Source organism: Melitaea cinxia, chromosome 14 (genome assembly GCF_905220565.1).
Source record: "Melitaea cinxia chromosome 14, ilMelCinx1.1, whole genome shotgun sequence".
NCBI classification, from domain to species: Eukaryota; Metazoa; Arthropoda; class Insecta; order Lepidoptera; family Nymphalidae; genus Melitaea; species Melitaea cinxia.
In genome coordinates, this window is record NC_059407.1 from 7,709,951 (window position 1) to 7,736,094 (window position 26,144).

At 34.0% G+C, this 26,144-nt stretch overlaps 3 protein-coding genes, 1 long non-coding RNA gene and 2 other non-coding genes across 6 annotated transcripts in view; 2 read left to right on the forward strand and 4 right to left on the reverse strand.

The window, feature by feature from the left end:
- Nucleotides 1–7,278: 7,278 nt before the first annotated feature.
- On the reverse strand, nucleotides 7,279–8,868 carry LOC123659968. Its single transcript, XR_006744109.1, has 4 exons — nucleotides 8,658–8,868; nucleotides 8,402–8,455; nucleotides 7,824–7,866; nucleotides 7,279–7,570 (listed from the first exon to the last, which is right to left on the reverse strand). It is a non-coding gene; the product is annotated as an uncharacterized LOC123659968 (long non-coding RNA).
- LOC123660040 lies at nucleotides 8,520–8,585 on the reverse strand. The gene has a single exon (XR_006744124.1). It is a non-coding gene; the product is annotated as a small nucleolar RNA SNORD31 (small nucleolar RNA).
- Nucleotides 8,869–9,323: 455 nt separating the features above from the next.
- On the forward strand, nucleotides 9,324–10,268 carry LOC123659897 (histone-lysine N-methyltransferase SETMAR-like). The gene has a single exon (XM_045595060.1). The coding sequence runs from the start codon at nucleotides 9,324–9,326 to the stop codon at nucleotides 10,266–10,268; it is 945 nt and encodes a 314-aa protein (XP_045451016.1).
- Nucleotides 10,269–12,809: 2,541 nt separating this feature from the next.
- On the reverse strand, nucleotides 12,810–12,876 carry LOC123660041. The gene has a single exon (XR_006744125.1). It is a non-coding gene; the product is annotated as a small nucleolar RNA SNORD31 (small nucleolar RNA).
- A 4,620-nt stretch (nucleotides 12,877–17,496) lies between these two features.
- Nucleotides 17,497–18,436, reverse strand: LOC123659967 (60S ribosomal protein L14). Its single transcript, XM_045595121.1, has 2 exons — nucleotides 18,335–18,436; nucleotides 17,497–18,078 (listed from the first exon to the last, which is right to left on the reverse strand). Exon 2 carries the CDS (start codon nucleotides 18,070–18,072, stop codon nucleotides 17,572–17,574), a length of 501 nt encoding a protein of 166 aa, XP_045451077.1. The 5' UTR covers nucleotides 18,073–18,078; nucleotides 18,335–18,436; the 3' UTR covers nucleotides 17,497–17,571.
- Nucleotides 18,437–21,095: 2,659 nt separating this feature from the next.
- The window catches only part of LOC123659966 (intraflagellar transport protein 172 homolog), a 41,687-nt gene continuing 36,638 nt past the window's right edge, over nucleotides 21,096–26,144 (forward strand). The window contains exons 1-4 of the mRNA XM_045595120.1: nucleotides 21,096–21,134; nucleotides 21,481–21,652; nucleotides 25,061–25,253; nucleotides 25,722–25,902. Coding sequence (XP_045451076.1) covers nucleotides 21,096–21,134; nucleotides 21,481–21,652; nucleotides 25,061–25,253; nucleotides 25,722–25,902 — 585 coding nt within the window. The remainder of the gene's footprint in view (nucleotides 21,135–21,480; nucleotides 21,653–25,060; nucleotides 25,254–25,721; nucleotides 25,903–26,144) is intronic.

Sequence of the window (26,144 nt, forward strand, 5' to 3'; positions counted from 1 at the left end):
AATACTGCCGACAAAAGGTGTTTGGTAGTATGAATTTAATAATTTTGTAAAGTAAGTTTTTTTACAATATTCTATTAATATATTTATTTATGTAAAATAGCTAGTTAAAGCTATTTTCACGTGCATATAGCAGCTAATACGGTAATTGTATTTATATTGTCTTTCAATAAATAATTATGTTTGCTCGCAAACGAAAAAAAAAAAAACCGACTTCAATTACATCGACGAGTAATACAACGTAGATCGACGAAAAAATATTCAAGTAACTACGCGTTATCAAAGATTACTCAAAAAGTAGTTATCAGATCTCAATAAAATTTATATGTGACCGCATGACAAACACCAGCTTTCGATTAAATTAAAAATTATTAAAATCGGTACACCCAGTAAAAAGTTATTGCGGATTTTCAAGAAGTTCCCTCGATTTCTCTGGGATCCCATCATCAGATCCTGGTTTCCTTATCATGGTACTAAACTTGGGATATCTCCTTTCCAACAAAAAAAGAATTATCAAAATCAGTACATCCAGTAGAAAGTTATGCGGAATAATACAATGTAGGTCGACGAAAAAAGCGTCAAGTAAAAATGCATTATTAGATATAACTCGAAAAGTAGTAGTTAGATCTCAAATAAATTTAAATGGGACCAATTGACACACACCACCTTTCGATTAAAAAAATTTTTGTCGAAATCGGTCCACACAGTCAAAAGTTCTGATGATGATACATAAAATAAAAAAAAATACAGTTGAATTGAGAACCTCCTCCTTTTTTGGAAGTCGGTTAAAAAGTAAGAAAGGTCTATTAGATCTGTCGTACGAAATACTAGTTGCTATCCAATTAGCGATGCTGTGTAACGCAGTGTTTGACATGCGTAAAAGAAAAGAATTTTCTTTACTGCCTATGACTATGTCTTGTAAATAAAAAGAAACTACTTACAGTGCGATACGTAATTAGCCGATTGTCTGATGTCTCTTTTCAAAGGTCGATGTGCATTATTTATGGGTGGGTAGTGTATGATAATAATGTTGTTACAAAGGCACCGAAGAAAGAACAAAACACGAAAATGGTCTTGCAAGAATTCGATAAATATTTTATTGAAATATTTTTAAACGCTTTATATTTTACATGAATTGAGCAATATAATTTAAATAGTGTATCTCAGTAAGTGTACTGATTCAATTAAACAATAATTTATACGTACTTGTAACTGTTTCTTGCTAATATTTTTAAAAGTTGATCTCCCGAAATATCAACTTCGAAGGAGTTGTCAATATTATTGCAAGATGTATGTTGTTCCGAGTAATAAGTAGCCAAATTCTTAGATTCCTCCTTGGATAACCCCTATACAAAGTAGTTTCACATTTAGTTGTAAAAACAAATTTAACGTGGTTATCGTATCGTTAATCCTTTGTTATATTTTTTAACTAGGTACTTACCTTTATTTTGCACGTCGTTTCACCCGTGGTTTCAAACTCCGTAACAATAATATAATGCATTTTGTTGTGATATGGCGGTTATGTGTGTAACCTGTTCTATCAAATGCATTTGTTTCATAAAATGTTTTATCACAGTCCGGATGCGGTAAAGTGATACAATGTTATCATTATTGTTTAAAAACATAATTATAGAGTATACATGTTGCAGCCAAAACTCTTAACCAGTCAAAAGCACTTTTCACTAGCAAAATCAGTCAAAAGTACCTTTGTCCGTTTGCTTTAGTCATTAATACTTTTGACTAAAATAACAGTTAAAAGTACTTTTGCCCAATGGAGCTGGTTAAAAGTACTTTTGACTAAATGATTCCGTCAAAAGTGGTTTTGACTGGTTTATCAGTCAAAACTCTAAAAAGTTAAAGTGGTCGATAAAAATAACGACAAAAGCACATATAAACTTATATATATATATATATATATATATATATTATAGATGCTGAAAATATGTTAGCTTCTTGGATGGAAGACAATAAAACCACTAACTGGTCGAATGGATTTGAATTTGTTCAATTCGTGAAGAAATCTCCGAAACTATAAAAGCTATAAACTTAAAATTTGGCTGGTAGGTTCCTTATAGGGTGCAGACATCACTAAGAACGGATTTTATGATACTCGACCCCCAAAAGAATAAAACGGGGGTCGGAAGTTTTTATGAAAGGCCTATGTTTTTGAAGAAAGAGACGAAATTTAAAATGTATGCTCTATAGGTGGTGAGGTGTAATATAATAAAAGAGAAAGGTCACTGACTCACTTATCACGAGAACTCAAAAACCGCTGGATGGTCCATCCATCCAGGATGGACAAAGATGAAATTTAGCAGGGAGGTAGATTATAGTTAGTAGACATCCGCTAAGAACGGATTTTGCGACATTTCACCGCTAAGGAGGTTTAATTGGGGTTGGTAGTTTGTATGAAACATATACAGCAGCTATAAGTTCGCCTGATAGGTTATTTATACTGCAGCCTGAACTAAAAAATGTGGTGTATAGAGAGGTTTTATGAAAATAACTATTAAATTATACTAAATTGTGCCTTTTAAAAAGTTACTCAGTGTGATAAGCATTTCAAGTGACAGAAATAAAAAAATAATTTGCGATAAACATCTTGATAGTAATGCATATCTTCATAACCATGTGAACGTAGTCGTGGGCAACAGTTAGTGTATTATAAAACAAATTGCCCAAAAGTGTATGTGATCGATTCCCTCAAAGAGAAAGGTCACTGACTCATGACGAGAATATCCATCCAGGATGGACAAAGCTGAAATTGAGCAAAATTGCCCGTCTTGCAGGTGAATATATTGAAAAAGAAAAATAATTTGGTTTTTTTTTATTTCAACCCCTTACCCTTCATTCCGCGAACATAAAAACGCTCCCTCGTATATTGAAAATAAAATAATTTTAGTTTATATTACTTTTATTTTTTTCTAATATAAAATACTGTATACAGTTTAGCTGATAACTAGGTACTTTGTCGTACATCGTATAAAATATGTAGAGATTCAAATTTAACATTTATATTTTGTTTAGCTACTAGCTGTGCCCGCGACTTCGTCCGCGTGGAATTTTAAAAAAAATGTTATTCAGTTCGCAGTTACAAAATAAATAAATTTCTATGGTTTTCAATGGCCTCTTCTATTTTACTGACCACTGCATGTAGAGCTGACTCTGTTGATTTACCTTGGCTGTACGCGTGTTGGTGTGGGTCTAAGCGTACTATAGCTAAGCGGTTTTCTCTCAGATCCCGTTCGCACAACCTTTCAAGAGTCTTTAGCAAGAACGATGTGAGACTAATAGGTCTGTGGGATTTGGGTTCGGAGCAGTCACTTTTCCCGGTTTGGGGATGAAGATTACCTTTACCTCCCTCCACTGCCTTGGCACGTACCTGTGAGCTAAGCAGGCTACCAAAACAGTGGTAAGCCGTTGGCTCATCTAGCTGGATTGGTTTACTAGAACCTTTCTTACCCTATTGGCCTGTTCGCAGGTTTACACGCTGCTGCAGAATTTGCGCCACGAGTCGGTGCTTCTACACCTTAATCGTTTCTTGTATCTGGACTTGGCTTTCTTCTTCTTGTCCCAATCCAGATCTATTATGGCACTTTGAATTACACAGCGATCTTTTTTTCTTGTATATACATTTATTGTTTTTACAGCCCGTAGAACATACACATCGTGGATAACCTTGTCCTGTTCCGATAGCAGCGTTCTTTGCAGATGTTCCTAATGTTACGTTGGGCACTGTAAGAGTGCAATGTGCACATCCCTTGGAAAGTAGTTTGTCTATACTATATACGGAGCGTACCTCTCTCTGATGTAATGAAGATATGGAGTATATTGTATAAGAGCGTTTTTTTGTGGCATTCGAATAATAAAAAGTTTCTCCATTATAAACACTTTCTTTCCCTGGTGTCCCTATATACCCCAATAGGTTATGGGACCAGACAAGAAAAGTCGAGGTGCGTAGAAAAAAAAACAAAACAAAGTGGATTCGAGTAAGTCGCGGTGCAACAAAGGTTGGAGGTTACCCCAATAGGCACCTCATCCTGCCGGATAAATATTTCTTTGCAGCCATCAAATTCGGATCTGGAAAATAAAATGTTAAAAACGGTTAAAACCTACAGACAAATACATACACGCATGCACACACACAAACGCACATGCACACCCACGCATACACGCGCACACACACAAATTTATTTATTTTTACAAATTCACTAAGTAGACACATTCAATTTGAATAAGTAGGTTCGTACCTGCAGTACAATTTCTCCAAAATCCCACTCTGTCCCAATCCAGTATAACTGCTCACAAGTAACTTCTAATACAACTCCAATTAAATTACGAAGGTCTGGGATTGGTATGGTCACATTTTCTCCCAACTTTCAATGGTGGATGAGATTGATCGCTTGTGTTTTCATTCTCTTTGCTTGTTTTACTAAATTCAAATGAGCTTTTTCTTTTGCTTCCAATATCATTGATTCGTTTCTGTTCAAATATTTCTTCTTGTTCTTTGTTTTCTCCTTGTTCTTTGATTTTTTCTTGTTCTTTATCTGTTTTTTTTTTTGTTTTAATTTTTCTTGTTTGTCTTGGTTCTCTTCATTATCATCAAAGTTTTGATTCATTTCTGTGATTGCAACTTTCAACTCTTCTTCATTATGTAATCCGCTTATAATTCCAAAGGTAGATTACATGTTGTTAGCCCCACTTTAGGTTTCGTTCCAAACATTGTTTGATACGGAGACTGCTTTATCCTTGAGTGAAATGCTCTGTTCTTCACGAATTGAACAAATTTAAATCCATTCGACCAGTTAGTGGTTTTATTGTCTTCCATCCAAGAAGCTAATATATTTTCAGTATCTATAATATATATATATATAGTTTGTAGCTGTTATAGTTTCGGAGATTTTGTGATTAGTGTGTCAACCTACCATCCCCCGTTGTAACCCAAAAGGGATTTGTTTTCTAAAGTTACCATTATTTGGACACCTTCTCACCCCCTATAGAACATACATTTTAAATTTCGTCTCTTTCTTCAAAAACATAGGCCTTTCATAAAAACTTCCGACCCACGTTCTATTCTTTTGGGGGTCGAGTATCATAAAATCCGTTCTTAGTGATGTCTGCACCCTATAAGGAACCTACCAGCCAATTTTTAAGTTTATAGCTTTTATAGTTTCGGAGATTTCATGATGAGTGAGTCAACCTACCATCCCTCGTTTTAACTCCAAAAGGGAGTTGATTTTTAAAAAATACATTATTTGGAGCCTACTTGCGAAATTTTAAGTTTGTAGGTGTTATAGTATCGGAGATTTCGTGGTGACGCTTATTATATTTATTACACACACACATATATATATATATATATATATATATATATATATATATATATATATATATATATATATATATATATATATAGATGATAGATAATATAGCTTCGTCATTATTTTACGTAGACAAATCCGTACATAGTTGTTTTTTAACCGACTTCCAAAAAAGGAGGAGGTTCTCAATTCGACTGTATATATTTTTTTTATGTATGTTACATCAGAACTTTTGACCGGGTAGACAGATTTCGACAAATTTTGTTTTAATCGAAAGGTGGTGTGTGCCAATTGGTCCCATTTAAATTTATTTGAGATCTAACAACTACTTTTCGAGTGATATTTAATAATACGTTTTTACTTGACGCTTTTTTCGTCGACCTACGTTGTATTACACCGCATAACTTTCTACTGGATATACCGATTTTGATAATTCTTTTTTTGTTAGGAAGGAAATATCCCTAGTTTAGTACCATGATAAGGAAACCAGGATCTGATGATGGGATCCCAGAGAAATCGAGGGAAACTCTTGAAAATCCGCAATAACTTTTTACTGGGTGTACCGATTTTAATAATTTTTAATTTAATCGAAAGCTGATGTTTGTCATGTGGTCACATATAAATTTTGTTGAGATCTGATAACTACTTTTTGAGTAATCTTTAATAACGCGTAGTTACTTGACTATTTTTTCGTCAATCTACGTTGTTATTACTCGTCGATGTAATTGAAGTCGGTTTTTTTTTCGTTTGCGAGCAAACACAATTATTCTAGGACCTACAACATTAATTGGTTTGTTGTAATAATAATGGAATCATACGAGGGAGCGTTTTTATGTTCGCGGAATGAAGGGTAAGGGGTTGAAATAAAAAAACCAAATTATTTTCCTTTTCAATATATTCACCTGCAAGGCGGACACATTTTTCAGATCTTTCAATTAATTTATTTATACCCTGATAAAAAATGTTTTATCTTTGTCCTCAAAATACGCTGAAACTGCCTCCTTAACTTTATTATCGGTGGTAAATTTTTTACCCCGCAGCTCTTTTTTCATTTTTGGAAAGAGGTAATAATCACTCGGGGCCAGGTCTGGGCTGTAGGGTGGGTGGTTCAAAATATCGAAGTCCACTTTAAGCAGGGCAGCCAACGCTACGCGGCTCTTGTGGACGGGCGCATTGTCGTGCAAAAGCAGCACACCTTTCGTCAATTTTCCCCGTCTTTTCTGTTTAATGGCTTCTTTTAATCGTTCTAATATTGAAGCGTAGTATTCTCCGGTTATAGAAACACCTTTATCTTTATAATCGATCAATAATATTCCTTCTGAGTTCCAAAAGACCGTTGCCATGAGATTCCCAGCTGACTGTAACACCTTAAACTTCTTGGGGGGTGCTGTACCCTTTTTATGCCACTGCATAGTCTTGTTTTGACTCAGGTTCATAATGACGAACCCAAGTTTCGTCTCCAGTAACAATTCGACTCAATACACCATCCTTGTCTTCATTGCAGAGGTCCAAAAATGTACGTGAACACTATACGCGTTGTTGTTTTTGCGGCGGCGTGAGCATTCTCGGTACCCATCTTGCGCTGACCTTAGTCATGCCAAGTAGATCGTGCAGGATTTTAAAAATGGTTGTATCGGATACGCCAACCATTTCTGCGAGTTGTTTCTTCTTTAGTCGAGTCATCACCCCCCTCTCATTCCGCGAACTTAAAAAGGCACCCTCGTACTAGTGCTTCAAGTGGATTAAAACAGTTTTATCACTAACACCACAGCTTGCAGCTAACTCGGACGTGATTTGTGATGGATCCGTTTTCACAATAGCCTTCAATTCTGATGTGGTCTTTCTCTCTCTGTGTGACTTCAACTGGCCTTCCTGAGCAGGGGTCGTCTTTAATCGACTCCCGACCATGCCATTTGTAAATCCACTGTTCTCCATAAACTTTTCCACCCATAAACTTCATTTCATTCAAAATGGTCTGAGCGTTCTTTCCTTGCTTGGTAAGGAATTTTATCACAGCATGGTTTTCAATTTTCTCCTTTGTTTGATTTTTTCTTCCGGATTGACTTGTTTAGCAGGCGAGTGTTGGTATTCGTCAGTGAATGACGTAATAGGGATGAAACTCAATTTATATACTAACGACTCTATCCCTAATGTCTCCCACGAGCTTTTGGACCTCCCCTCGCATGTGGTTAACCTCAGGAGTGCAAATAACGCCTCATTGACTGTCTGGATATTAGAGCATTCTCTTCCCCCTGTTGTGTAAAAGGACATGTTGGATAAATGTTGTCTAAAGAAATTCTTTACAAATAATTTCAATTAAATATCAGTCAATTTATTTCTTCAAAGAAGTCTAGATATATGCTTGTCTAAAATAATCATCATTTTAAATAACGTATTTACGAAAAAGTGTTAGTACTATTTGGTGTTCTTCAATATTTTTTTTTAACAGAAAAAAAATTACGTAATATTTCTGATCTTTTAGTGACAATTTTTTTTTAAACTTACCAATAAAATTGTGTTTGATTAAGTTATCCGTAAACTTTAACACCTGTAATAAAAAAAAAAAAAAAAACGATATTAATATTTTTATATTTCTACTACCTACAAAATTACAAAAATCTTGTAATTTTCAGGTGTTACCATACCATATTTTCCCCATGATTTAGTGAGACAGGGATAACAGTAATTCATCATAACAATCTTTTAAAACCCATTGTATTTAAATTATTAATAATAATAATTTTGTGCTAAAACACAGTTTATATATCATTTTCATAAGAGTAACGGCAGTTTGCCATAGATTCTTCTATCTCTGCAGAATCTACATTCCGAATTGGTGGTAGCTTTACTTTTGCAAAAATAATAAACACCATAAAATTTTAATTTGTAAAATGAGTATTCGAAGGTGCTCTTGGCGCCTATTTGAATAGTTATTTTTGATTTTAAATAAATACCATATAAAAGTATTAAATTAAATAGATTAAAGTTTTTCATAATTTTATAATAGGTTCATGGACAATGAACAACAGCCTGTCCGTAATAATTAAAAAAAATATTTGATCGATTTAAATTATTCATCTTACCTCCATACATATGACATTGTCTCATTGATTTTTCAATAAGCAGCTTTTCTAATTCTGAAACAATAAATACTATTTAACATAACGGTTTTGAGACTTGTATTTAAAATTTATTAAAAATCATATCAGAAAAATCGATCTACACATTACTTCAGACTGGGGCGATATAAAAATCATCATATATATTACATTAATATAGTTTATAGTTTCTGGAAACAAAAAGGTTACTTTAATAATAAACAAACTTTATATAACTTACTTTGTGATTTTAAGACTTCAGTATAGATAAAAAATTTATATTTTATCTGCTTGATTACCTGAAAATGAAAAACCATTAAGAAATATGTTTTGCTATTTTTGTATACTTTAATAATTATATAATATTATTTTTTAGTTCAGAATAAATCAATCATCAGATGATCAGATAGGGGCGATACAAAAGTCGTCATCATAAAAAAAAAAAGTTAAAATGGAAACCATTTTCCCCCATAGATTAAAATACATTTCTATTTAAATTCTGTCTGCTTGTAAAGATTTACATCTTTTAAAGTTTGTATAACATCACAATTAACAACAAAAAAATTGATTATTAACTAATAATAATAAAAATGCTGTGTAAAACAGCAGCAAGGATATAGCCATATATCCCGTGGGTGGCCTCGACTAAAGAATAACACAGTTCCACTACCTTGGAACTTAAAAAACCCATCGATGGCAGGATAACCATCAAACTGCTGGCTTTGAAATACGAGGGGTGATCCAAAAGTAATGATAATCGGTTACTTCAGGTCTGCATAAAAATCCAAAAAAAAATTTTTTTTGCTTGCTTATATACTCACTACGTCAGCCTAAAAAAATCATATAAATATATCACGATTTCCGGGAGATACATTCATTTGAATATGAACTGTCAGAGATAAATGAAATGGTGAATGCAGTTGCACGCTGGGCCAAGGAGTTTAAACTGGGCAGAACAACCACTGAAGATGAACATCGCGCAGGACGCCCATCCACGTCCCTCACTGAAGACAACGTGAAAAAAGTCAAAGATGTTGTGTTGGCAGATCAAAGAGTGACCATCAGGCATGCAGCTGAGGTCACAGGGATCTCATATGGCAGCGTTCAAAGAATCCTTGCGAACGAGTTGCATCTAAAAAAGGTCTCTGCGCGTTGGGTACCCAGAATGTTAACCGACGAGCAAAAGAAAAATCGAGTTGACATTTCGAGGGTCAATCTCGAAAAGTTCCAAGCAGATCAAGAAAATTTTTTGTCCCGTTTTGTGACTATGGACGAGACCTGGATCCACCATTTTGATCCTGAAACGAAACAACAATCGATGACTTGGAAGCGAGCCTCCTCACCGACGCCAAAGAAATTCAAAGTTTCAAGTTCGGCGGGAAAGGTTATGGCATCTGTTTTTTGGGACGCTCAAGGCATAATTATGGTGGAATATTTGGAAAAGGGAGCCACTATTACGAGCTCTTACTACGCAGACCAAATAAGGGACCAATTACGGGAGGCCATTAAGGAAAAAAGACGCGGCAAACTGCGAACTGGAGTGCTGTTTCACCAAGACAACGCACCGGCTCACAAAGCCGCAGTTGCGATGGCTGCCATTCAAGAAACGGGATTCGAACTGCTCGAACACCCTCCCTATTCGCCAGATCCAGCTCCTAGTGATTTCTACCTCTTTCCTCGGCTCAAGGAACGCCTCCCAGGCAAGAAATTCGAAGACGATAGCGAAGTAATGGCCGCTGTTGAAGCGTTTTGGGAGGGTCAAGAAAAAGAATTTTTTTCAAAGGGAATCCTGGGTTTAGAAAAAAGATGGGCTAAATGTATTGATTTGTTAGGAGACTATGTAGAAAAATAAATTATTATTTTAACTTAATGTGTTTTATTTTCATTATCATTACTTTTGGATCACCCTTCGTACACAGGTCGAAGACAGACAGCAGCATTTTCTGTGTGACAAAGTCAGCCCTGCGGTCACTAAGCCTGCCCAGCGTGTTGACTATGAGCACTTTTGGAGGCCTATGTCCTGCAGTGAACTGTAATTAGGCTGAAGTGAATAATAAAAAACTTACCAATTTTTTTTTGTTCTCCATAATCAATTTGGTGACTCGAAATACATACAACCTGTAATATATAATAAAAAAAAACATTACACATCATGCTTACAATAGTGTTAATATTTAAGTGGTTCTTTAACTTCAGATGTTACCATACCATATTTTCCCCATGATTTAGTGAGACAGGGATAACAGTGTAATTCATCATAAAATTAATTTTATTTTTGTAGAATGTTTTAATTGAAATTAAAAATATTATGAATTTAAATTTGCGTCAAAAATAAAACTAGAAACAATTTGATTTTTTGTTAATGTGATGGCAATATATTTTTGTTCTTCAATTGACCTATATCTATCTCGCGTATTGAGAGCTATGTAGCGTATAGAGAGCATTCAGCGTGCTTTCGTGAGGCATCTAGCTTTTTACGAAAACAATTTTTCGCACAGACAAGTGTACGGGGAGCGCTCGCGCACTGTAAACTCGGCTTATCCCAGGTAAATCCCAATTTCGTGGGAACTTCGAGATAAAAATTAACTATATGTTGCTACAACCTCCTCTATCAGCCAGTGAAAGTCCCATAATAATCTGTTCAGCTGTTCTAGAGATTAGCCGGACAAACAGAAAGAGAGACAAAACTTAAAATTGTTTGTGTTTTAGGATTGTTTAAATAACTAAATGCATTTGAAAAAAAAAAAACAATTTTTAAATAACAGACAGACACTTAAATTTTATTTAAGGGTATAGATAATACTAACTCACCTGGTTCTAACTAAACAGCAAGTTATATTCTATCAGTTAAAAATTAGTTATATCTGAAAAAAAAAAGTTAAACTAAAAATCTTAATCATATGAAATCTATTTGTGTACCTATATTCTTCTATTATCAGTTTGATTTTGTCATCAATGAAATTATGATATATGCTTGTATTACCATCATATTAAATAGTTAAGGCTTACGGCCGAACCCAATATTCAATCTATCTCTGGTTATGTCCTACTAGAGACAGAAATATCTATCTATCATTCATTTTACTGACCCAATAAACTTGTCGACGATAGGCAATCTTATCCTTCAAAGCTGTCTATCGACGAGAGGGAGGATAGCTTACTAGAGATAACAGTTCGTATGAAAATGACAGTGTAAGCGTCCCAATAATAATAGAGTTCTATCTGTCAGTAACGTTGGTTATCTTTAGTAACAACAATATCCGATCTATAGTTTTCGGGGGATAACTAAGATTTATTAATTGAAAAAGTATTTTCTTTGTTTAAAATAAAATTAATTTCGAGTGAAAAATAATGGCAGACTCAAGTTCAAGTAGCAGTTCAAGTGATATTGCTCTTTTGCAACAATTAATTGAATAAAAATAATATGTTTCTTGTGAAATAATACTTACTTTACTCATCTTGTGAATAAAACAAACAATTTGGTGAATGATTGTACCTATAATTTGCAATGATTTGTATAATTTGATTTGTAAAAAAAATATACAAATTCAAACGAAACAACGATTCAATAAAGCGTAATGGCGTCGTAGCGTCTTTTCGTGTCGTGTTAAAACGTTCCGTTACTAGATTTACCATGGATTCCATATTAAAATAATATCATTTATTATAAATTAAAAAGTCTGTGTAAAAATTAATTTGTCCATATTTTTATAAAACAAGATTACTTTAATATGAATAAAATTTGTATGACAAATTTAAATACTACAAAACATCTGTGTAACATAACTGAGGCCGTCTGTGACGCTGCGTATACTGGAATGTAAGGAAGAGCTCAGGTAGCCGGTCTATCTACAGCTAACTGGAGATAGTATTCCCCTATGCGAATTATTGGGACAACTACAAAGGATAGATAGTTAGTTATTAGCAGTCGATGATAACTACCTATCTCTATCTTTAGATTGAATATTGGGTTCGGCCGTTAGAGAATAAATGTTACTACCAAGAAACACCATCTTAAGATCATAGGGATTAGCTAATCATTTATGAATCATCTATTAAGATTTTTGTGTGTTGTGTGTGTGTTTTGTTACAGTTTAAAAACAATTTTGCACTATTTTGAATTAATCAATATAATTTTTTATAGTGCTTATTCTTATTCTTTTTTGTTTCAAAATTTACACTGTTGCAATTATGTAGTTGTTTCATATTTAAATGTTATTAAATGGGATTCACAATAAAATATAAAAACTAAATATGAAAAAAAAAAAGATATAGTATGTACTTACACAATTGAAATCAAATGTAACATATTTTCTCTTTTGACAGCAATCTGAAACAAGAAAAATATATGTAAGGAACCTATAATTCATTTGCGTAACGTTTGCTTTTACAACTATAATCAGAAAAATCGATCAACACATTTCTTCAGACTGGGGCGATATAAAATCATCATTTTATCTAATATATACATATAATAAAATGGTAGGAAAGTCAAAACTGTACTGTACTGTGTGTCGCGGTGTTTGTAGTTAAACTCCTCCGAAACTGCTTGACCGATTCTCATGAAATTTTGTGTGCATATTGGGTAGGTATGAGAATCGAACAAAATCTATTTTTTATCCCCCTAAATGTTAAGGGTAGTCCACCCCTAAATATATTTTTTAATTTTTAGATAAATTATTTATTTTTTGTTTTATTATGATTTGGCGTTGAAAAATATATACAACCCGAAATTTTCACCCTTCTACCACCAATCCCTATTTTCAAATAGCGTTTAGCGGCAAGACAACGTTTGCCGAGTCAGCTAGTTTTACTATAATTATGTTTGAAAAACAATATATTGAAGAAACTAGGTTAAGGAAATACAATAATTAATAAATAAAATGTGTCATAAGCACCACCGAGACATTTTTACAAAAAACATTTACAGCTACTTTATATGAGAACTAGCTGCTGCCCGCGACGTCGTCTGCGTGAACGCTATACAGCACCAAAAATACCTACGATTATACCTTTTAAAATAACATTTATTTACCCGTTTCTTCTTTACATTTCATATCTACAGAAAAATCTCATAGATGGCACTGCTTTAAAATTGTCTTGTCTATTTATATTCATTTAATTATGTTTATCGAGTTGCACGGAAAAAAATTAAAATTTATGTAGTAATTAAACTAATTTAATCGCAAGAATTGTATGAAATTCTTATGATTAAATTAGTTTAATTAAACTCTGTTTAAATTTAATTTTGTTTCGTGCAACTCAGCGATAGTTACTTATATTGCGTGATTTTTATAGTGTGAAGCTAGCTTATATAGCATGGTTATTAACATAGTAACAACAACATTCAAATATGTGTCGTTAGATTGTTTAGATATAATAATTCGAAACTGTTCACTGTTTGAAAGCACCGTTTTTTAAATCATAACCTATACTCTTACATGTTAACGTCTAGTTTATTGTAATGACAAGTTCAGTGAGTTTATCATGAGTTTATAACACCAAAAGTCATCTGTGTACACTAAGTTCGAACGCCCATACAAAAATTGGCCATGTCATTTGAAGTAAATCCATGCGGTACTTTTTGAGTTTAATCCCGGACATACATACAGACAAAAATTCTAAAAATTATATTTTTAGCTTTGGTATCGATTGTAGATCACACCCCAAGTATTCTTTTAAAAAAATATTCAATGTACAGTTTTGACTTTCCTACCATTTTATTATATGTATAGATAATGTGATGTAAAAAATTAAAATACAATCCAAATAAACTTACATGCTATTTTTGAAATCATTCTATTTTACTGCCGATGAAGATCTTCAAGCCATTTTTAGTCTGAAACAAAAGAAAGTTGTAAGTACTGCTTTGTAAATAAATGTTTAAATTATAGTTTTTATTAAGCTCAGCACACATCAATCATCAGTGAATCAGATAGGGGCGATACAAACGTCATCATATAATAATGAATGGGAAATTATAAGTCAAGCCACAGATTTCTTTATTGGCCATGTGATCTAAGTTCCTATTTTATAACTAAGCAACGGGAAAACCACATAGCCTCTAATAAACTAATTTGTTTTTTTTTACAAAGCCTACTAAATGTTCTATAGAAAGCGTCAAGTAAAGATCAACAATTCTTTTTACTTGTTCTTCTTATTTTTATTTGTCACCTAATCTACTAACTCGCCATGAATTTTACATCTTGTCACCAAAAAAATTAGATGCGAATAGAATATCTAATTTGATGTCATATATTGCAAATTTAGAAGTTTATTGCTTGAATGCATGTTACAAATTTATATGCTAAAAAATAATTACCATGCTGAGTTGTATTTAGAGTGGCTTACATAGAAGATAACTAGTTGCTATGATAGTATCATTTAGATGCTCATTATTTGTGGTTGACTTATTACTTTAAAGACAATGTAGATTTTTAGAGGCAAATAATGCTATTAAAAATAAGTCCATTTAATTAGCACCATAATGTATTACTACTATGACAGTATATCATTTTAATGAAATTCAAAAATCTTATACAAACATTATTAGTTTTTGGATTTATGGCTCTAGAAATTTGTATGTCTTCTTACCTGTAACTTCATCTCTTCACTTTTATCTGAACTCATTCTTGTTTTATCCGCCAACCTGCATCGGAGCAGCATGGTGGATTAAGCTCTGATCCTTCTCTTACATGGGGAAAAGAGGCCTATGTCCAGTAGTGGGATATTACAGGCTGAAGCGTATGAAGCATATTCTTGTTTTAAGTGTTCCTGAAAAGAAAACTTGTCTTTATTTTTTGTGTTACAGTAGGTTCTCTATATAATATATTAAATGCAATTGTCACAGTCAATCCCTTGGATACTGAGTTTATAAGAAACCAGTATCCTACACAGAGTGTATTAATGTTCCTATCCAGAGTCAAGTATGCCAGTTATCATCTGTGCACACATCGGCTTTGGTAGGGTGAATAATCTTAATTTAAATATATGTACATTCCAAAAAAAAAGGTTTTAGTTAGATTTGTAAGTTATACAATTTAGTTGTTTATATAATTGATATTTGTAAAAAATTACTATTTCTCATAAATACACGCTTCATTTGAAACTATTAATAAATCAATTTGTTAATTATTATTGAACTTCATGTCTAAAAATCTTAAATAAGAAAAAAGATTATAAGTATTTTTTAATTTCAAATTGAATGATAATAGTTTTTAAACATTTAAGTAGTGGCGATACAATTTTACATCATTATATTTTTCTTTTAGTTAAATAGTAAAACTTTAGTATTCATCTATTCTTACCTTCATATATTATCAATTGTTGTCCTTCTGTAGGATCCCATTTTCACTGCCTATAAACGAAATACTAGTTAATAATATATTCATATTAATCTAAACCATTATTAAATTTTTTTTTGTTCAGTTGTTACCATACCATACTTTCCCCATGGTTTAGTGAGACAGGGATAACTTAAGTTGTTCATCATTTGCAAAGTTTTGAAACAATTTACTTTAATTATACTTATTTTAGTATGTTTAAATGAATCAAGTGAAACAGGCTGTATATGTCAAATGGCTTAGTAGAAGCCTATCATATATATAGGACTAAGGTTGTAACTCATATTTGTATAACAATAATGCCTACTCCTCTAAAGTTAATCACGCACACAAGTATCAAACTATAATAGATCTTTCATATCATGTTAAAATGTAATTACTTTAATCTTTGTAATTGTACTAAATTTAGGTTATAAGGAATCATTGTTACTAACACTATATGGGCTAGTGCCGAAATTAAAGATTATTATTATTATTATAGATTTTATAATAAATTAAAGTATTTTTTACTATTAGTTATAGTTTGAAATTTAGATTATACAAATACCTTTTTAATTTACTTACATTTATTGCAGTTATGGATTTTGTAATTGGTGCATCCATGCATTTGAATGCAACCACACATGGTTCTGTAACAAGACAAAAAAAGTATAAAGTACATGTATTTGTATAAAAGAATATTAATAATAATGGCAAAATGTAATGTTAAATTTTGTCACACTCAACCCTTAGATATCCAGCTATATCAACTGGGGATCTTACACAGAGTGCGTTAATGTTCCTATCCAGAGTCAAGCGTGTCAGTTTTTGTCTGGTCACGCATCGGCTTTGGTAGGGTAAATTTGTATCAACTATTCTCAATATACATACATACATAAGATATACTGTTTGTTATAGATATTTCCTAAACTACGACTGCTAAGTAACTTGGGTTAGTTGCCATAGTAAAAAAAGTAGGTGAATATTACAAACAAACAAAATACATATATCCTAAAGGATAGATAGGGTAGGGTATATTCATATAATCAAAATGCTTCGTTTAAAATATACGTAGTACTTACAGCATATTTTCTCGTTATCGACACACATCATGATGCAAGACTGGAACCCTGTACAAAATTTTAAACTTATAATAACATAAAAATATATTCAACAGAACGAAAGATTAAATAATAATATAGTTCAGTTTAAATCGGTAAGTTTTAAATCATGTGGATCATACGAACGAGACAATATATATTCATCATTAGATTTTACTTAAATGTGTTCACTATTTTTAATTAATATTATTCAATAGCAAAATTAAACACATTTTCTTTAAACATAGTTGACTAAATGTTGTGTTTTTAAAAGATTTAAGAGGAGTAACTTACGTGGCATATGTGGTCAGGATTGTGGACTTTTTTATTTACCTTGAAAAAAAATTGCTATCATTAATTTAAATTTTTAGACTTATTGAAAACAATTATGTTTTGTCAATCATCAGTTTAATCGGTAATGTTGAAATCATAAAGTTCATACGAATGAGACTATTTATTTATATTCATCATAAAAGTACCTTACTAGTATATCAATAGGCATAAGAACTAACCTCCAAAGATTCTACAGCAACTATACTACCTGAAAAATAAAAAAAATTAAATAAAGAAAAAACATTTTGCTCTAAAATAGCCACAGAACTCACCTTAGGTCAATGATTAAGGCTATAAAACAAAGGAATGTTTAACAATACATCAATTTTTTTGCTTAAAGTAATTCTTTATTTTGATTTGTCCTATAAATTACACTTTTGTTTCAGACGCAAAACAAGAATTACTTCTTCGCTGGTTTGGGTGCAGGTGCCTTCTTCGTGCGTTGTTTCTTGGCTGGAGTTTTGAGAACTTTCTTTTTCCCGAAAGCACCAGACCGCGCTGCTTTAATTTTAAGACTTTTGAACACAGCTGTCCTGGCACGGTTCCTCTTGACGCGCGCTGCGGTTAATTTAAATCTGTCGAAGTCTGTCATTGCTGCGCGTTTTTCTTTATTTGCCAGATTCTTGGACCATTGGCTCTCAGCCCATTTCTCGTTAAGTTTCGCATCGGTCCAAGCTTTCCTAACAACACGTGTCGGTGCTGTGAAGGGATAGCTGAGGCGGAATTTCGTCAAATGTAGTTGGTTGAGACGAATCTGTTGTCGGGGAACACCGCTTCCGGGTCCGTCGACAAGTGCTCGTGTTTGGTCGATAACATCGACAACACTCACCAATTTTCCTTTAAGGGGGCCGTCGGCTACTAAAGCCACACGCCCTGGTTCAACGTAGCGCTCGAAAGGCATGACGTCCTGAAAGACGAGAAGTTCTTCGTAAGCAAAATAATTGAAAACCAATTTAATACTTACATTAATTATTTATGAATGTTGGTTGTTTGTAATGCCGACAGCATATTTTATTTACGTAAAATTGACATCAGTGCTTTAAATGGTACTCGAAATAAATGTTAACACTGACACAGTACAATATTTAAAATGAATGTTGAGAAATAATTATTAAAAATATCATTGAAATAACAAGATTTTATTAGATTTAATATTTTCTAACCTCACAACGTCCTAACAAACACGAAACACTTGAAAGAAAGACACGAACCACAGACTGTCGTAATGGCTTCTGTCACTTACTACCATAGACTATTTATATGACTGCACTGACATTTAAAAAAATATGCGACTATATCAAATAAAATTTATGTTTCGTATTGTATTTACTATTTAGGTAATGATCCATATATATATATATATATATATATATATATATATATATCTCTATAATATAAAAATGAATCGCTGAATGTGTTGCTAAGCGCAAAACTCGAGAACGGTTGGACCGATTTCGCTAATTCTTTTTTTAAAATATTCTTTGAAGTACAAGGATGGTTCTTACGGAGAGAAAAATTCTAAAAAAAAAAAAATTAAATTTCCTGAAAAAGTCTAAAAACAACACTTTTCTATACTCTCATACAAAAGATTTGTGATAATACTAAAAGTCAATTTGAACTTTAATACCATACGATAAAGTATGTGTTAGGCGATACGAAGTTCGCCGGGTCAGCTAGTATATAAAATAAATAAAGATTGCATGAAAAAGTTTTAAGAATTGTAAAGCTATGGAAAAACTCATTATCATCATCATCATCATTTGAGCCTAATACAGTCCACTGCTGGACATAGGAATCCACAAGTTCGCGCCAAAAATGAACTCATGTGTTTTGCCTTTAGTCACCACGCTGAGCAGGCGGGTTGGTGACCGGAGGGCTGGCTTTGTCGCACCAAAGACGCTGCTGCCCGTCTTCGGCCTGTGTATTTCAAAGCCAGCAGTTGGATGGTTATCCCGCCATCGGTTGGCTAAGTTACAATGTGGTAGTGGAACTGTGTTAGCCCTGTGAAGCTGTTGTTGCCCTTAATCGCCTCTTACGACAATCACGGGAAGAGAGGTGGCGGCTATAATATTCTTACTGCCGTAACCACACAGCAAAACTAAAAAATATAGTATAATGAACTAGATATGTACTTTAAATTTTGATAATTTATTATTTATATTATTTTAATCAGAAATAATAAATTAACAAAAACTTTCTAAAGCAAAAATCTCTGTTTATAAAAACTATTTAAGTATTAAAAAGTATATGTTGTAAAATATATTAAGAAGAAAATACAAAAATAATTAAGCGTATTGTACCTATCTTCTATAATATAAAAACGAGTCGCTGAATGTGTTGCTAAGCGCAAAACTCGAGAACGGTTGGACCGATTTCGCTAATTCTTTTTTTAAAATATTCCTTAAAGTACGAGGATGGTTCTTACGGAGAGAAAAATTCTAAAAAAAAAAAAAATTTAAATTTCCTGAAGAAGTCTAAAAACAACACTTTTCTATACTCCCATATAAAAGATTTGTGATAATAATTAAAAGTCAATTTGAACTTTAATACCGTACGATAAAGTTTGTGTTAGGCGATACGAAGTTCGTCAGGTCAGCTAGTAGGCTATAATTATACCTACAGTGTTTTTTTTAGTATTATAAAATTTACTCATTGTACACACCAATCGAAGAAATGGTTTTTGTTCCGTAATGCAAACGTTACCAGGTTGCTTGAGTTCGGTAGCAGTAATTTGAAGAAATTGTGTTTGCTGTCTTGTTTTTGTAAGTACGTACGATATATAATAAAATTGGTTATATGTTACACGACTTAACTATTCTATAAATTAGTTCTCTAGATTGTATCTGTTACAGAATTAATATTTTAAAAATCAATCGTAGTAATATGTGTAGTAGGAAACTGTGATAACACAAAAAATTTAAGTACTTATACAATTAATTTTTAACCGACTTCCAAAAAAGGAGGAGGTTCTCAATTCGACTGGATTTTTTTTTATGTATGTTACATCAGAACTTTTGACCGTGGGGACCGATTTCGACAATTTTTTTTTAATCGAGAGGTGGTGTGTGTCAATTGGTCCCATTTAAATTTATTTGAGATCTAACAACTACTTTTCGAGTTATATCTAATAATGCGTTTTTACTTGACGCTTTTTTCGTCGACCTACGTTGTATTATACCGCATAACTTTCTACTGGATATACCGATTTTGATAATTATTTTTTTGTTAGAAAGGAGATATCCCTAGTTTAGTACCATGATAAGAAAACCAGGATCTGATGATGGGATCCCAGAGAAATCGAGGGAAACTCTTAAAAATTCGCAATAACTTTTTACTGGGTGTACCGATTTTGATAATTCTATTTTTGTTGGAAAGAAGATATCCCTAGTTTAGTACCATGATAAGGAAACCAGGACCTGATGATGGGATCCCAGATAAATCGAAGGAACTTCTTGAAAATCCGCAATAACTTTTTACTGGGTGTACCGATTTTAATAATTTTTAATTTAATGGAAAGCTGATGTTTGTCATGTAGTCACATATAAATTTTATTGAGATCTGATAACTGCTTTTTGAGTAATCTTTGATAACGCGTAGTTACTTGACTATTTTTTCGTCGATATACGTTGTATTAGTCGTCGATGTAATTGAAGTCGGTTTTTTTTCGTTTGCGAGCAAACACAATTATGTACCCAAATTGTTAATTTACAAAAGATTTTATATAAAATAAAAGTTCAAAATAGTCTATAGTAAGCATAAAAGGGTAGAACAAGGGGACAAAGTGAGAGCGGTAATTTTGACTGTTGCTTAGTAACAATGTTTTTCAAAACAATTTGACTCTAAACTAGTTTGGTAATAAGACATTTAGTAACCGAATAAAGTAAAAACAAAAATAATTAAACAAATTGAATAACAAAATATAAAATGCGTTTGAAATATTTTAAGACTGTACTAGAAGCTCAGGTAAAATAAAAATGTTACATAAACTGTACTCATTAATTAATATCACGATATGTTCAAAATAATCAAAACCCTTTTCTCGCTTTATTCTAATGTTGTTTGCTCTTTTAACGATACTTACTACCTATGACCATTTTGCTTACATATATTTCTTATTTTTCTTCTTTGCTTTTTAAACGATTTAAAAACGAGGTGATTTGAGAATTTAATTTTAATTTGAGTTCGCGAATATGATATGTTAATTTTTTATCTTGACGCATTTTAGGTATATAACAAGGTATTTTTGTATATGTAAAATATATGTGTTTGTAATAAGTTATTTTAAATAATTTAAAATATGTATTATCAGGATAGTGACAGTCCTGTAGCTGATATAAGCTGGTCACCAAATAATGTCAAGTTAGCTGTAGCAACTGCTGACCGCCTCGTGCTGCTGTTCGATCGAGATGGCGTACGCCGCGATAAGTTCAGCACGAAGCCGTCTGATCCCGCTGCAGGGAAGAAATCTTACGTCATCACAAGTACGTTTTTTACCTTTCAAATGTGTAACATTTATAATGTCTTTTAGTTTGACAATAAAGTCTTTTTTTGGTATTTGAGGTCTTAAGTTGTTATATTTTATTACATTATATCGACTACGATTATAAGCAAAACTAGAATTTTCTTAATGTTGAGGGGTAGTAAGAGGAAAGACATACCTACACATACTGCTAAAAAGTTATAATAATTAAGTTTCTTCACTAGTTTTGAGGTCAACTACGTTTTAACACGATGTAAACTCAATGTTGTAGCGACCTACAGTTAAACTTTGAAATCGAAAATCTATTTAATAAACGTATAGCAAGCATGTAGGTTTATTATGTATTATGACTCTTTTCATGGGTCCTTATAATCTAATGTTAGACAAATTGTTTTATAAGACAAGACCACGATAGCCTATATTTTTTAACCGACTTCAAAAAAGAGGAGGTTACTCAATTCGACCGTATATATTTTATTTTTTATTTTTAATCTCAGATTAATAAACAAAAGGCAGATGGAGTGTGTGCAACAAAAAGTATGAAGCCACTTTTCATTCATGTGTGCGTGGCGATTAGAAATGGCACTGTAGGAACACGTGCATCTATGTGTGTATAATGATACCATAAAAAGAAAAAAACTGCCTGTATTTTTTTAAATGTCCTTTTACGACATAAGTTTCTAAAGTTTTATTTTGGATACATGAACTTATAACTAAATAAATACTTTAGGTTTGCACTTGGATTGAACAATTTTCATGTACATTGTAAACGCCATAGGGCGGAAATCAAGAGATCTCGTGTTTTATTAAATTAAAGGTTTCGTTGAAATAACAAAAGAAATAATATGTCAATATTTTTATAACTAGCGGTCAGTCCACACTTTGCTTCGGGTATTAATTTTGTTTTTGATTAATGAGGTTTAAATGGACTTTGCGTTGTTTACCACACTAGATAATTAAACTTTAGTGTTTTTCAGTAATGTCATATTTATTTCAAATACATATACAGATAAAAATACATCTAAATTCGGAATAACAATTTGGGCGTGATATTACGTGTGGGACTCGAATACACGTCCGTACATTTTTAAAAAATTTTATATTTTAAACTAACGCCTAGACCATCAGGAAGTTTCCCCAATTGAAGGGAAAAACATTTCGCCGAAAACTGGCAACACAGTTGAATTAATGTCGAGGTTTTGTGTTCCAAGATAACCGTATAATTATTGAGTGAATAAATAATAAAATCAATGAAATAATTTATAATTACTTGTGAAATGAAATTCCATCCTCTTTTTTTTGTTTTTAGGAACAACTTTTACAATGTTTAATAACACAACATAGCATTTTTTGACACAAAATAATCACTCATTCACTTTAGCCTATCGCAGTCCACTGCTGGACATAGGCCTCCCTAAGTTCGCGCCAGACATCCCGGTCTTCCGCAATCCTCATCCAGCCTACACCGGCAATCTTACGTAGATCGTCGGTCCAACGGGCCGGAGGACGTCCCACACTGCGTTTGCCAAGACGCGGTCTCCACTTCAGGACTCATTTGCTCTAGCGGTCATCGGTCCTGTGACACAGATGATTAGCCCACTGCCTCTTCAACTTGCTAATTCTGTAGGCTATGTCGGTTACTTTCGTTCTCTCGTGGATAGTCTCATTTCTAATTCTATCTTTGAGAGAAACCCCAAGCATAGCCCGTTCCATTGCACGTTGAGCGACCCTAAACTTGTGGACCAGTCAGTTCGTCAGTGTCCACGTCCCGGCTGCGTATGTTAACACAGGCAGGACGCATTGTTCGAAGACTTTTGTCTTCAAGCATTGCGGAATCTCCGAAGTGAAGACTCGACGAAGTCTGCCAAACGCCGCCCAACCCAACCGAATCCTCCTATCGGCCTTCTTCTCGAAGTTGTTGCGGCCTAGTTGGATAGTATGGACTAGGTAAATATAATCCTGAACGACGAGACCGACATGTCGGGAGGACTCGTTTAGGCCGGCCAGCATTCGGCCTAATTCATCCAGCGTCTCCGCAAAGATGACAATATCGTCGGCGAAACGAAGGTGAGAGATGAATTCACCGTTGACGTTGATGCCTCGTTCCCCCCAATCTAAGGTCTTAAAAACATCCTTTAGCGCAGTGGTAAACAGTTTCGGTGATATTACATCCCCCTGTCTTACCTCGTGCCGGAGGGAAATAGGTCTTGTTCTTTGGTCATTGACATGAACGGTCATTATCACCGCGTCGTACATAGATTTCAGTACATCGATATATCGCCAGTCGATATGACATCTCTGCAGCGAGTCCAGGACAGCCCAGGTCTCGACAGAGTCGAAGGCTTTCTCGTAGTCCACAAATGCCATACACAGCGGTTGATTATATTCTTCCGTCTTTTGAATAATCTGTCCAGCAGTATGGATGTGATCTACGGTGCTGTAGCCATTTCGAAACCCAGCCTGCTCCGGTGGCTGGAATTCGTCGAATCTTCTAGCGAGACGATTCGTAACAACCCTCGAAAACAGCTTATAGACGTGGCTCACAAGTGAGATCGGTCTGTAATTCTTTAACAAAGACTTATCGCCTCTCTTAAAGAACAGCACCACCACATTCCTGGACCACGCCTCCGGCGTGGTACCTCGGTGGATGATGGCGTTAAATAGTTTTGCCAAGGCTTTTAGGACAGGTCGCCCTACGGCTTTAAGGACTTCAGTGGTAACTCTGTCATACCCCGGGGCCTTTCCGTTTTTAAGCTGCCAGAGCGCTGCACCAATCTCATCCTCTTCGAAGTCCGGCATACACTCCGAATAATGGCGCAACAATGGTGCCCGTGGATCTTCGGTGTCCCAAGTCGCAGGCTTGCGTGCACTCAACGAGTACAGCTGTCCATAAAATTTCTCAACCTCTTCTCGGATCTAAGGGCGAGAGCAGACGGTTCTGCCATCCGCTGTTTTGAGCTTCACAAGAAGGCTTCTGCCCAATGGTCAATGGTCTTGTATTACTTGTCGATATAATTGAAGTCGGTTTTCGTTTGCAACACAATTATTTTAATTTATAGTTCTACTAATGAATTATTGACCTGCTTTTATTTTTACGTAAAAGTCTCTTATTTTAAAAAATAAAAAAGACGCTTACTTTAACTAGTCGATGTAAACACACCTTTCTAATATACATTGGTTTTATTGATCAGGGGGAGTAGCTAAGCTGAGTAATAGTGACAAAAATGAGTCACTATTTTCTTAACATGATACAGTAAAGTTCTAAGTTTTTTAATTCAGATAAACACTGGCAGTGGGGCCTCTTGGAGCTTTCTTTTCCACTTTAAATTACTTTTTTTCTATTGTGCAAAGAAAAATTATTATCAAATTTATTGCCACATCAAAAACAAAAATTTATTTTTTGGTTTAGGTTTAGCATTTAGTGAAAACTCTGAACTACTCGGCGTAGCACAAAGCGATAATATGGTATTTGTGTACCGAGTCGGTGCAAATTGGAACGGAAAGAAGGTGATCTGCAACAAGTTCCCTCTGACAGGGTCGCCGTTGCAGCTTTTACCTTCCGAAAATGGGTTTTATACTGGCACCAGTGATGGAAAAATCAGGTAAGCATTAGTAAAATAGAGTATTTGTTATTTTTATACCCAAAAGCGGTAACTTTAATAACTTTTAAGCAGCGGGAAACCACTGCTGGGACAAAGCTTTCTCTTTATATAAAAGTAGGATTGTAATTTAATTACCCTAACTGGTCCATTGTTGGTAGGAATATGATTTCACTATTATATGTCGTCGTGACACTATAGATAGGAATATGATTTCACTATTGTGTGTATCGTCATTACACGTTTATTATGTTAATCACCGCTACACAGGCGCCGCGGTTAACAAAAGTAACGTCTATGGAATACATCTCTATATTATATGTATACTCGTACAACTACGTTCTCTCTTTCTTTTCTATATCATAAACATAGTAGTGGCTTAGAATGGTAAAAGAGAATTAAGTATCACGTTTTGAAATGAATAATAAATAAATAATATGTAACATGAAATAGTCAATTGGTCTGTACCAGATCGCTAGATTGCAAGACCAACAAGAGCTCGAGCCTGTGGTCGGCGGGCGCGTGCTGCGTGTCGCTGGCGCGGGGCGAAGGGCTGGCGTCTGGCCACGCGGACGGCACGCTGTACCACAATGGGCGCCTTCTACTGCGCTGCGCCCTACCACCCACCGCACTGGTGTTGCTGTCGCCTTACGTGAGTTAAATATTTGGTACAAGGATTTGTGAACAGTTCGCTGTACCACAACGGGCGGCTTCTGCTGCGCTGCGCCCAGCCACCCACCGCGCTGGTGTTGCTGTCGCCTTACGTGAGTTAAATATTTGGTACAAGGATTTGTGAACAGTTCGCTGTACCACAACGGGCGGCTTCTGCTGCGCTGTGCCCAGTCACCCACCGCGCTGGTGTTGCTGTCGCCTTACTTGAGTTTTTCGTTGGAA